Source organism: Stegostoma tigrinum, chromosome 27 (genome assembly GCF_030684315.1).
Source record: "Stegostoma tigrinum isolate sSteTig4 chromosome 27, sSteTig4.hap1, whole genome shotgun sequence".
Taxonomy (NCBI): Eukaryota; Metazoa; Chordata; class Chondrichthyes; order Orectolobiformes; family Stegostomatidae; genus Stegostoma; species Stegostoma tigrinum.
This window is the reverse complement of record NC_081380.1, coordinates 49,388,735-49,402,505: the sequence shown is the minus strand read 5'-3', so window position 1 is coordinate 49,402,505 and position 13,771 is coordinate 49,388,735. Positions and strand designations below refer to the sequence as shown.

Below are 13,771 nucleotides of genomic sequence, written 5' to 3'. Positions count from 1 at the left end.
TGGGGATGATCAAAATCATGTGGGGTCTGGGCAGAATGGATAGAGATTTTTTTACTGTTGTCAAAAGGATGAGAAACAGAAGTCCATTTAAGAAGATCAGCAAAGTGACGTGAAGTGACTTTTTGGATTTTGGACTGCAGTGCCTGAGAGAGGTTGAAGGAGCATTCAATTCTAGCTTTGAAAAGGAAGATGGATAAGCACCTAAAGAATAAATGTGCATGGCTGTGGAGAAGAATGGAGAAATAGATGAACTGTACTGCAGTTGCAAACAGCTAGCCAGTAATGACTTGCATGTCAAATGGTCCTTTGTGGAGTATCAGTCTGTGATAAGGAGGGGAGTTAACTCACCCAATTTAAAGCAAACTGGTGACTAGAAGCTTTAGGTTAGATTACTTTGCTAAAGCCATGGGCATGTAGACAGAATCAAAGGATCTTAGATCAGTTTCCTCTATGTCTGCGCGTCATGGTCAAGAGATTAAGCTAGATTCAGGGACGGTCTCATTAATTTTGAAGGGAACAGATGTAATTCTTCTATTCAAAAAGTTGGATTTTGTAAGTTAATATTAAATTAAAACAGCGTACTTAGATGAGTTCAAGCTATCATAATGAGTCTACATGGTTGTGCAAAAGAAATCTAACAAATCTATTGGAGGTCTTTAAGGAAGTAAAGTAGAGTCATAAAGTCGTGCAACATGAAAACTGACCCTTTGGTCCAGTTGTAATCCCAAATTTAACTAATCTCACCTGCCTGCTTCTGGCCTATATCCCTCCAAACCATTTCCTATTCAGGTACTTATCCATATGTCTTTTAAACATTGTAATTGTACCCACAATCACCACTTCCTAAGAGAGTTCATTCCACACGTGAGCCAATCTCTATAATAAAAAATTTGCCCCTTGTGTCTTTTTTAAATCTTTCTCCTGTCCCCTGAAAAATGTGCTCCCTGGTCTTGAAATTGCCCATCCTAGGGAAAAGCCAACTACCATTAATTCTATCTATACCCCTCATTATAACTTCTATAAGGTGTAATCCCTCAACCTGCTACACCTTAGTGAACAATGTCCCAGTCTTTCCAACCTTTCATTATAACTCAGACCTTCCACACCAGTAAATCTCTTCTGGGGTGAAAGATATAGGACAGATGTCAGAGGTAGTTTCTTTACTCGGAGAGTAGTAAGGGAATGGAATGCTTTGCCTGCGCCGGTAGTAGATTTGCCAACTTTAGGTACATTTAAGTCGTCATTGGACAAGCATATGGACGTACGTGGAGTAGTGTGGGTTAGATGGGCTTGAGATCGGTATGACAGGTCGGCACAACATCGAGGGCCGAAGGGCCTGTACTGTGCTGTAATGTTCTATGTTCTATACTAAATGAATATTTTGTGTTAGTTTTCACTGTGGAGAAAGGAGTCGAGAGAATGTAGAGAAATAAATTTCGATATTTTTAGGAACAGTTACTATTACAAAAGCGGAAGTTTGGGAGGTCTTAAGAGAATATAAATGTGGATAAATCTCCAGGCACTGAGCTAATATATCCCAGAACATTGTGGGAAGCAAGGGAAGAATGTGCAAGACCCCAGCAGAAATATTTACATCATCCATAAACTGCCTGAACGGCTAATGTTGCACCTTTGTAAAGAAAGGCTGTAAGGAGAAACCAGGGAACTATACACCTGTGAGTCTGACCTCTGTTGTGAGTAAATTATTGGAGATGATTTAAAAAATAAGATTTATGAACATTTAGAGAGGCAAAATTGATTAGGGATAGTCAGCATGGTTTTTGTGAGGAAAATCATGTCTCACAAACATGATTGAGTTTCTTGAGAAAATTACCAGAAAGATTGAGGAGGGCAGAGCAGTAAACATTTACCTGGACTCCAGTATAGCCTTCGACAAGGTTCCATATCATAGACTAATTAGTAAAGTTGGGTCACATGGAATTCAGGGTGGGATTCAACACAGAGATGGCTTCCTTAATCTTTAAGGGGCTCTACACACACTCGTTACCCTCTTGCTCTTAATGTGTTTATAGAATCTATTTGGATTATCCTTTATTTCAACTGCCAATGCTATCTTAAGTCCCCTCTTTGCCCTCCTGATTTCTTTCTTAAGAATGCCCCGTTACTGTTTGTATTGATTAAGAAATTCAATTGAACCAAGTTTTCGATATCTAAAATAAGATTCATTGTTTCTTGACTAGAACCTCAATATCTTTATTCATCTATTGTTCCTTAATCTTACCAGCCTTGCCCTTCACTCTAACAGGAACATAATCCCTCTGAACACTCGTCCTCACACTCTTGAACGCCTCCCACTTGTCAGTTGTCCCTTTGCCTGTGAGCAGTCTACTCCAGTCAACTTGTGAAAGTTCTTGTCTCCTACCTTTAAAATTTGCTTTGTTCCAATTAAAAAACTTTAATCTTTTTGGACATCTTTTTCAATAACCATTTTGAAATTAATAGAATTATGATTGGTGGACCCTAAGTGTTCCCCCATTTTTACTTCACTCAACTGCCCTGCCGTGTTGTGGATAAAGGGAAACCAGTGGATGTACTGTACTTAAATTTTCATAAGGCATTTGTTAAGGCGCTACAGCAGAAAGTAAAAGCTTATGGTGTCAGGAACAGGATACTGGCATGGTTAGAAGATCGACTGGCTAACAGGAAGCAGAGGGAGGTCATAAATAGAGTTGTTTTAAGTTGGCAGCTTATAATGTATAATGTGCCACTGGAATCAAAGCTGGGACCTAACTATTTATAATTTATACAACGAACTTGGATTAAGGGAATAGTTGCAAGATTTGCTCATGATGCAAATACAGGAAGGAAAGTAAGTTGGAGAGACGATATACGGAGACCATAAAAATAAAGAAGGTTAAGTGAGTGGGCACAGATCTGGCAAACATAATGTAGATGGGAAACTGTATACTTGCTTTTTATTCTTCTGCCAAAATGAACACATTCCCCAAATGGCGAAAGGATGCAGAGCTATCAGGTCACCTCTTGCATGAATTGCAAAAGACTAATATGCAAGTAAGGGAAGGAGTTTGGAAAGCTAATAGCTTGTTAGTATTTATTGCAAGGGAAATTAAATTAAATTAAAATAAAATAAGGAGGACATGCTTCAGTTGTGCAGGCACCAGTGAGACCACATCTTGAGTAATGCATATCGTATTAGCCACCATGTTTAAGGAAGGATATAAATGCATTGAAGGTATTCAGAGAAGGAGTACTCAGCTACTGGCTGGAGTCTGTATGTTGCCTTATGAGAAAAGGATGATTAGGTTCGGCTTGTATCCCCTGGAGAGTAAGAAGTGAATTAATTGAAATGTCTGAGATTCTGAGGAGTTTTGACAGGAATGTTATGGGTAAGGATGTTTCTTCTAACGGGAGAATCTAGAACTAGGGCTTATCATTTAAAAGTAGAGGATGCTCACTTAAAATGGATGAGGCATAAGTTTTCTCACGGAGGGTCGTGATCCTTAGGACATTTTCAAGGTTGGTTGCAGAAACTTTAATATTTTCAATGCAAGGGTTCATACTTTCTTGATAAGCAATGAGATATAAATTTGTCAGTTGGTGGAAATGTACAGTAATCAAATCAGCCACAATCTTACTAGGTTAAATGGCAAAGCAGCTTTGAGGAACTGAAAGGCCTACTCCTGCTCTTAATTAGTGTATTCATAATACAAGGAAATTGCCTCAGCAAAAATGTCTTGCGGGGGTGGGATTGTTAGCCTTAGAAACAAAAGGTGAAACTACTTCTGGCTAGTTCATAAACTTGAAAGTTAAGTGCTCATCTTGATCATCTGCCTGCTGTTGTCTGATAAAGGCGGGAGATGCAGAGTCTGTGAATATTCAAAATCTGGTATGTCTGTGCTGAGGGTGCAGGATTTGGGACAGTGTACCTGCATCCCAACAGTGGCCAGTTTAAGTATGCCATCATTTCCTGCTGTACTTGGTATATCAGGGTGTGTAGCTGGATGAACACAGCAGGCCAAGCAGCATCTCAGGAGCACAAAAGCTGACGTTTCGGGCCTAGACCCTTCTCTGATGAAGGGTCTAGGCCCGAAACATCAGTTTTTGTGCTCCTGAGATGCTGCTTGGCCTGCTGTGTTCATCCAGCTTCACACTTTGTTATCTTGGATTCTCCAGTCTCTGCAGTTCCCATTATCTCTGGGTATATCAGGATTGCTGGTAAGAAATGTATTTCTGATCTTGGCACATGGGTTGCTTCCCTGCTTCTATGTCATTTGTGTAAAGAGGCAGTTTCTCAATCAGTTGATAATACATCATAGTCTGATACAACTGACATGTTTCACAATATACTGATAGATAGTAAATGCCCCTCGTGTTTCCATCTGTTTATAAGCTATTCAGGATTCCTAGTTATGGGTCTGTGACTAAGCTAACACAACATAAGTCATTGAATCTGGGATTTCCCACCTAACTTTTGTAAAGGTTAATGAACCACCCTGACTACTTGAGTTTATGTTTTCAATGACTTTAAAATGGGGTTACTAGATGGAAGCAACTGTTTTGCTGTTGATTTATTTCATTTCTAGTACTTTACTGTTCCTAATCTTTCACTGCAGCTGGTGCTGACTCATGTTTCTTGGAATTTTTTTCCTTTGTTGCTTGGTCAGTCTGTGCATTTCCCTTTTTCCTCTGAACTAAACTGCTGGCAAGGATTGCCAGTAAATCTGTTACCCTATCCCGTACTCATACAGCTGCTTACTATCACCCATTCAACAAAATGTGGTGAGTCTGTTCCTATTTGTCACGAGGGTTTGCCAGAATTATTCATTTAGAACTCTTGCATAGATCCTGTGATGCAACACATTCCTGGGTTAGGATATGTTTATAATTCTTGGTCTTTGTTTCTTTATGTAGTAATTCCACTGTACAGGAAGTTTATTATGTAAACACTTATTTCTACACTGTGTTTAACTGTTCTGAAGAAATGACATGTTCTGCAGCAGGAATGTTCTCCATAGGGTGTGCACACAACAACAACAGATTCCAAACCTAACTAGAAATGATGTTTTGGAAATGGCTCTTCAATGGACTTATTGCCTTACTTTTGTGTAAAATATTGAAACATTTTCACAATTTTCATATTAACTCACTTTCAGGAAGGGATATTACTGTTCTATTATTTAAGAAAATTTTTTCTTGAGCAGAGGACCCAGATTTCAGATGATGACTATGTAGGCCAGGACGTAGCCCAGTTTATATTCCTGATTCATTGATTTAGCTTTCAGTTATGAAAAAGGCTGTTCAAATCATTGCTGCCCGATTGTTGGATACATCTTAAGTCATCACACCATAATCAGTTAGTATCAGCAACAGAGATAGATTTTTCAGAAAATGTATTAAACTCTGTACCTGGCTCTGAGATGCCATCATTTGTATCTAAATAGCCCACTGTGACATAACCTGAGCTATCCAGGCTATGTTATAACAAAATTAATTGCTAACCAATTAAGTTGCAGAACTCATGTTGTTTAGGAGGTGTGCTTTGACTCAGCTGTATAAAACATGATCTCCTAAAACCTATTGTGAAAGCCTCTGCTATAAGAAACAACCAGAACAGAACAGGTGTACTTTGCAAATTTGGGTCAGAGAGCATTATCCAGGTGATTGTCTTGCTGAAACCCGTAACTATCACTAGGACATAAACCTGCAGCCACACTACAACAAACACTCACAAGGATCAAAGACCCAATAACCATGACATACAGGACCAGTATCGTTTACAAAGTACTTGCAATGGCGGCAACAAACATTTCATTGGCCAGACTAGAAGGAAACTAGCCATCAGGATATAAGAACACCAGCTAGCAGCAAAACAACATGATGAACTTTTCCCTCAGCACAATTGGACATTGAAGGTCATCAATTTAACTGGGATAAAGTGACCATCTTAGCTTAAGGCAACCACAGACACGCACAGGAATTCCTAAAGGCCTGGTTATCAACCCGTAATACAGTCAGCAAATATGCAGTTAGACCCCATATACAAACCCATGCAAAACAAAACTGGAAGTGACAAAACCCAGTTTAAAAGACCGGATCATATAAATACCAAGCGGAGTAGAATAATATCACTTCATCGGAGGCCACACTAGTCATGTTACCTAGCATGGTAGCAAAACGTCTTGTTATTGTGCTAGGTAACATCACTAGTGTGGCCTCCAATGAAGCAATGTTATTCTACTCCGCTTGGTATATATATGATCCGGTCTGTGTTTTCTAATTAAATTGTTAGCTTCAGATTCAAAACCATCCTCCTCTATTTTTCCATTTATATGCTACATTGGATCCCTCCACTCCCCCATTAAATGGTTTATAGTCGCCCTTAATGGAATTAGCAGATCTTCTCACTAGGACAATGGTTCCTTTCTCGTACAGATGAAACGGGTCTTTCCTGCCCCAGAAGAGATCCCAATGATCGAAGAACCTGAATCTCTGAACATTTTACCACCTTTTCAGTCATTGATTTATCTCCTTTATCCTTTTATTCTTACCCTCATTTGAGTTTGGCATGGGGAATAAACCAGAAGTTGCTCCTTTTGAGGTTCAGCTTTTTAATCTTCTGCCTAACCTCTTGTATTCACTGCAGACCAAGTAGCATAAGAGGAGCAGGAAGCCTGACATTTCGAGCCTAGACCCTTCTTCAGAAAATCATGCTGAATTTTTTTTTAAGTATTTACAAATGTTAATTCAGTATGTTATACATGAATTGGAAGAATTAAATCACGACAGAGTATTCGCATTTGGACCAAACAGAATATTTCAGGCCTGGCCATTCAGCTCCATTTCCTGTGATTTCTGCCAAGCCAACCATGAAGCTCAAATTCTAATTTACTTGCATTTCTCGCTTGCTGATTTGTCCAGTTAATATTTGTAGTTTGTGAGACTGTCAAATTCGTGAGAATTTGGATTTAAAGCTGAATGGCTGATGAGTCTTCATGTTGCTCACCTAAATGCCTACCAAGTTCAAAAAAATCTGAGCAGACCAGATACACATTCTGGTTCACTTGAGAATTTAAGAGTATTAATATGTCATGCCTAATATTTTTCATAGCTCCATTAATATAAGATCTAGTCGAGGATATTGAACGTAATTCAAGTAATTTAAAAAATTCAAAGAACAAAGTGGCTCCAAGGTCAATTTGATTCCTTGGAAGGATAGTTCAGTGGTCTGGCTGATGAGAAGTGCAATTCACTGACACTGACTCACTGAAGAGTTGTCCTGACTCACTGAAGAGTTGCAAGAGTTCGAGTGTCAGTGACAAAGTGAGTCTTGAAGTCTTTTGGGTGAATGTATCATATCTCTCGATGCCGAGGAATGTCATGAGGCGGTTATTCATTTCCGACCACTTGCCTCGTGCGCCCATCACGAAGCCAAAGTAGCTGGGCACCACGCCTCCCGTCGATTCCGTGATCTCGGCATTCAGGTGTTTATACTTTTCCACTTTCTCACGCCATGCTGTTTCCAGTGCTTTGCTGTCATTTTCGTACCGCACTGTGACATCTACGACCGCGATCTGCTGGTCCTTTTTAAATATGAGATCGGGTTTCCATTGGGAGCCATGTTTGTCGAATAGTCTGGGCTCCACGTACGATGTCCTGCCGTACTTACTGACGTGTTTCTGCAACTGGTCAGCGATCTTGTTATGGCGTTTGATTCGAGCGTTCTTAGCGAATGGGCAGTATCCTGAGATGTGTGGTAGGGTCTTGTTTGCCATCTCACATCTACGGCATAGTTTGTTTCAGTTCGGCCTACCTCTAGATAATGTGGTTCTCGTCGGGTATAGGTTACGCCGCAAGAGCACGCTGTTAATGAATCTAGAGGATTTTTGTTGTACTCCGGCCTTGGTCCAAGAGTTAGAGATCTTGTCATCTCTAAAGTACTGGATGCCCGTTCCCTGACATTCCAGCTTTTTCCATTTTTCGAATTCCCACTCCCTCCAGCCTGCATACCTATTGGGTGGTTTCAGTCGCCCCGTGTTTGCCTTCTGGAGTGCCAGCATCATGTCCTGGATGTCAGTCATCAGGTCTGTTTCCCTCTCACCGTTGCCACGGCTGTTTATGTAAACCAGTGGAGAGAGGAATGGGAAAGAACTTTCTGAAAGTAGACAATCAACCTTTTTCTTCATTCGACCTCCTTCCTGTTTCTCCAGCTCCTGTTTCCCCTTTCTCCTTTAAATCATCTTTTACACCCTCCCCCTCACTCAATGCTTTTGTTCCTTGTTATCCACTGTTGTCTTTCTTTCTTACCCAACTCTCATTCTGGAAATAACAACTGTGCTGTGATGCTGCAACGTCCTAGAGTTTCAGGTTTCTTCCCCTTGCTCCCCTATTCACCCTTTTGTTCCCCTCCTCTCTCTGTCTCTCTCGCTATCTTTTAATGTGCATTGAATAAATTTAACTGCCTCTTTCTCATTTTTTTTATATTCACTACTTTGCAAGTAGTTGCTATCCCTCAGTCCCATGGTTTGATCCTGTTTGAACTCTCTGCAGGAATTTGCACACAGTAAACCAATATTACTTCAACAGCACCAACCTGTGCTGCTCAGTTATTGTGAATTGAATAGCCATCTCCATCTGTCATTTAATAAAATGTGGGGCTGGATGAACACAGCAGGCCAAGCAGCATCTCAGGAGCACAAAAGCTGACGTTTCGGGCCTAGACCCTTCATCTAGGCCTGAAACGTCAGCTTTTGTGCTCCTGAGATGCTGCTTGGCCTGCTGTGTTCATCCAGCCCCACATTTTATTATCTTGGAATCTCCAGCATCTGCAGTTCCCATTATCTCCATCTGTCATTTCCTTCTTAGTTTTACTGTAACCTGTTTTTGTCATAATCCACCATACGTTTTTTTTTTATCTGTAGTCCTTAGCTTCCTTTGCCAGTAAACATCGGAAAAATAAAGTGTTATCTTTCAGATGAAGTTATGAAAACTGAAGCCACCTTGTCTGTTCGAGTGGATATCAAAGATGCCCTGGCATTATTTTGATGAAGAGCAGGATTATTACGCTTCATATCCTGGTCCATTTTGATCACTTCACAAAAAAATGGATTGTATGCTCATCATCACATTACTGATTATCTAAGAATGAGGAACATGAGAACTAGGAACAGAAATAGCCAATTTACCCCCTTGAGCTTGCTTTGCCATCTAATGTGATCGTGGTTGATCTTATCTCAGCTGTAACTCAGCTTTCCTGCCCACTCCCTATAACCCTTCAACCCATATGAGCATTATCTGTGTGCACCATTTTGGTGCAGTTCTGAAGTAGTTAATTGGCTGCAAAGTGTTTTGAGATGATTCGTAGTCATGAATAAGTAAGTATTTTTTTCAGCTGGGCTTTGCAGCTGGACTGTAACCTGAGTGAGGTATTGTGTTTCGGAGAAATGGATCAATGGAATTTTGGAGCAGGGGAGTTATGGTCATATAATAATAAAACCTAAAATCCTTCTATTACTATAGGAGAGGGCCTCTTGTGTCTCAATGCACACTAAAAGATGGCGAGAAAGACAGAGTGAAGAGGGGAACAAAAGGGTGACTGGGGGAGCCAGGGAAAGAAGCCTGAAACTTAGGAGGTTGCAGTAACACAGCATAGTTGTTACTTGCCCAACTCTCATTCTGGAAATAAGAAAGACAACAGTGGATGACAAGGAACAAAAGCATTGAGTGAGCAAGAGGATGTCAAAGAAGATTTGAAGGAGAACAAAACCATTAAATGCTGCCAGCAATCTGGAGTCTGTTGATAAAATTTTTTAAAAATACTGTGGATTTAGAAACTTAGAACCAGAACAAAATGTGCTGAAGAAACTCAGCAGATCTGGCAGCATCTGTGCCAAGAGAAACACAGTTAATAATTCAAGTCCAACGTGACATTTTTAGAACTATTGCTGGAGAAGTCCTGTTGGACTTGAAGCATTAACTCTGTTTCTTTCTCCACAGATGCCGCTAAGTTTCTCCAACATTTTCTGTTTGTATTTTCCAGTCAGACTGTTCAGAGATGTTAGTACACATCTCTGGAAAGTGGAATTTAAAACAGGGCTTCTTTGCTCAGATGTCGGCACACTACCTTTTGCCAACAAGATCGCTTAGCAATTTCAGTTTATACTGGAAACAGTTAAATGTTCAATTGACAATGTGTTTTAATCCCACAGTTTTTAAAAACTTTTCTCTGGACAATGGAAAGTAAGATTTGTCCAAATTTGGAGTTACCAGAGTTGACAGGTCTTTGCAGACCACCAGAAGCTTTAAAGGACAGCTGTGAGCAGAGTTAATGTCATATAGATGAATATAGCAACGGTGGTTGAGGGCTTTTTTGTCTCTTAAACAGATTGTTGCTTGTACTTTTCAGCTGTCACTGAACCTGTAGAGACATCTCGTTGGACAGAGGAAGAAATGGAAGTGGCCAAAAAAGGTTAGTGCCAGAAAATAAGCTTTTACTTGTTCAGAACAGTAAGGTTCGTGTTGGCAGAAGAAACACTGTACATTATGATCCTATATTCTTCCATTAGCAGCTGAGCTATGTGAAAATTGTGGTTCTGCAAAAGTCTCAAGTTCATAAATCAGGAATGTCAGACTGTCTAACCCCTATATCCTTCAGCCCCTTCTCACATTAGTATTCGAGGATAGATATTTTCTAATCAGTCTTCAGAGATGTAATGACACCCCCCTGGAGCAGGTGGTTTTGAACCTGGTCTTCCTGGCTCAGAGATGGGACACTATCCCTGTGCCACAAGTGCTCCTCGTACTTAAAAAGTAACGTCTTAAGGCCAGCCATTTTCAGCTACTTAACTGATGTTCCCTCCATAAGTTTAGCAGTGGAGATGTTTGCTGATGATTGCACAGTATGCAGCATTGTTAACCACACCTCAGATACTGGAAGGGTCCATGTAGGAATGCAGCAGAATCTGGGCAATATTCAGGTTTGGCTTGGGAAGTGGCGAGTAACATTTGCACTGCACAAATGCCAGGCAATGCCTGCCAATAAGAGCCAAAAACCTGAAGTAGACTGGCCAACGAAGGCAAGTAACTCCTCCCTTGATTCCTCAAAGCCTGTCCATTATCTACAAGGCTCAAGCCAGGAATGTTAAGGAATAGTCCTCACTTGCCTGGATTGCTGCAGCCTCAACAACACTTGAGAAACTTGACACTGTCCAGGAAAAGGCAGCCTGCTTGGTTAGCACCACATCCACAAATGTTCACTGGCTCCACTGCTGAATTTAGTACACACCACATCTACAAGATGCACTGCAGAAATTTACTAAGGGTCTTTAGACAACACCCTCCAAACCCATGCACAGTACCAGCTGCAAGGGCAGCAGATACATGAGAACACTACCACTTTCAAGTTCCCCTCCAAACCACTCACCTTCCTGACTTAAAAATATATCACTGTTCTTTCTCTGTCGCCAGGTCAAAATCTCAGAACTCCATGCCATGTTCCAGATGTGATCTCACCAATGCCCTGTATGACTGCAGCAAAACTTAGAGCCATACAGTAGAGAGGAAGCCCTTTGGTCCATCAGGTCTTTTCCCAACCTATCTGCCCTAATCCCACTTCCCAGCACTTGGCCCATAGCCTGGAATGTCGATGTTCCAAGAACGCATCCACATAATTGAAAAAGGTTTGATGTTTCAGAGTACATTGCAGATTCCCATCACCCTCTGGGTGATATCTATTTCCTCAAACCGCTACTCAACCTTCTGCCCTTTACCAAAAAACAGTTGCTTCCTTTCCAGTTTGTCCATGTTGCTCATAAACTTATACACCTCTCTGCCCACTCCAAAGAAAATAACCCATTCCCATCCAGCCTTCCTTGGTATCTAAACTGCTCCATCCCAGGCAACATCCTGGAGAATCTCCTGTCTACCTCCTCGAGGGCAATTTCGTCCTTCTAGTGACCAGATCTGCACACAGTGCTCCAGCGGTGGCCTAACCAAAGCCTTGTACGCAATGATAAAGGAATATGTCCTGTGTACCTTAACCACCCCATTAGTCTGTCCAGCCACCTTCAGGGATTTATTGGGCCAGCACCCCAAGGTGCATCACCTCACACTTCTCAGGATGAAATTCTATCTGCCATTGATCTGTCCATCTGACAAATCTGTTTATCTCTTCCTGTTTCTTAAGATTTTTTTTCCTTTAATCACCAGGCTGATCTTCATGTCATTTACAAACTTCCCTAAGTAAATGTTCCATTCCCCTTTTGTAATAAATTACAACATTCCATTTATCCTGGCAATCACTTGCTGTATCTGAAAATTAACCTTTCAACAGGGCACCCAGATCCCTCTGTACCACAAAGTTCTGCACAGTCTTCCAATTCACTTGGTATACTGTCTTTTTATTTGTGCTGCCAGAATGGATGAGTTCCTGTTTCCCTATGTTATATACCGACTGCCAATTTTTTTTTGCCCACTTACCTAACTTGTCTGTATTTTTCTGCAAACGTGCTGGACAACTTATTTTCCTACCCATCTAAGGGGATATCAGCAAATTTAGCAACTATTCTTTTGATCCCGTCATCTAAGTCATTGATGTAGATTGTGAACAGTTGAGGCCTCAGAACTGATAGTTGCCACATTCTACAAGTCTAACCAATTCAAAAATGGCCCATTTGTCACTACTCTGTTTCTATTGTGTGACTGATTCTGGGAGAAGTGGGGGGAGACTTGAGCATAAACCTCTGTGAAGCAGATCCAAGCTGGGAAAAGGTCTTTTGTTCTATAAATGCTTAAATGTAAAGATCTTGTGTGCCAGATCTGGGAGCATGTTTGTTAGTTCGAGTAATATCTTAGTGATGTCCCATTACCTCACTAACATACTTCAGAAAATGTCATAATGTTCCAGCATATTAAGTGGAATTGTGAAACTAAATCATGTTTTCTGACTGAATGATTGGAGTCACAATGCAAGTCTGGTATGCAGAAAACCAACGACAGGATGAACAGTAATGAAGTAGGGCTGATAGTGACTCAGTAGTTCTATGATCTCTGATTCCCCTAATGTTTATTATTTGGTGCGATGTGGGAGTTTGGTAAGGCTGGCATTTGTTACCCAGGCTAATTGGCTTTGAGAAAGTAGTGATGGTTTGACAGGGTTTCATCTATTCAGTTCCTCTGTGAGTGCAGAGGTAATTGGAACCGTTTTGGAATTTGGACAGTATATTTGGTTTTGTTGGCACATAGCTTCCTAATTGCTCAGAGGTAATTTTAGTACTGCAGTTTGATTTCTTCATTTTACTTGTGCAGACATTTACTTTATTCTTTAAACCTGAAATATTGCAGGCTGTGTGGATTAATTGACTTTAATTGTTTTTATTTCTAATGTAGTTTCCTGTTCTATCCCCAACTATAGAGTCAGAGTTGTAGAGCATGGAAGTGGATCCTCCAGTCCAACTCGTTCATGCTGACAAGATATCCTATCTTAATCTAGTCCCATTTGCCAATGTTTGGCCCATATCCCTCTAAACCTTTACTATTCACATACCCATCCAGATGTCTTTTAAATGCTGCAATTGTACCAGCTTCCACCACTTCCTCTGCAGCTCATCCGGTACATGCACTACCCTCTGCGTGAAGAAGCTGCCCCTTGGATCCCTTTTAAATCTTTCCCCTCTCATCTTAAACCTATGACCTCTAACTTTGGACTCCCTGACCCAGGGAAAAGACCTTGGCTATCTACCCTGTCCAGCCACCTCTTGATTTTTATAAACCTCTATAAAGCTACCCCTCAGCC

The 13,771-nt window shown here is 40.8% G+C and overlaps 1 protein-coding gene across 12 annotated transcripts in view; it reads left to right on the top strand.

The window, feature by feature from the left end:
* ncor1 (nuclear receptor corepressor 1) overlaps window positions 1–13,771 on the top strand; it is a 382,757-nt gene that overhangs the window by 216,792 nt on the left and 152,194 nt on the right. For all 12 annotated transcript variants that reach the window (XM_048557338.2, XM_048557340.2, XM_048557334.2 and 9 more), the window contains one exon: window positions 10,385–10,447. In XM_048557338.2, coding sequence (XP_048413295.1) covers window positions 10,385–10,447 — 63 coding nt within the window. The remainder of the gene's footprint in view (window positions 1–10,384; window positions 10,448–13,771) is intronic.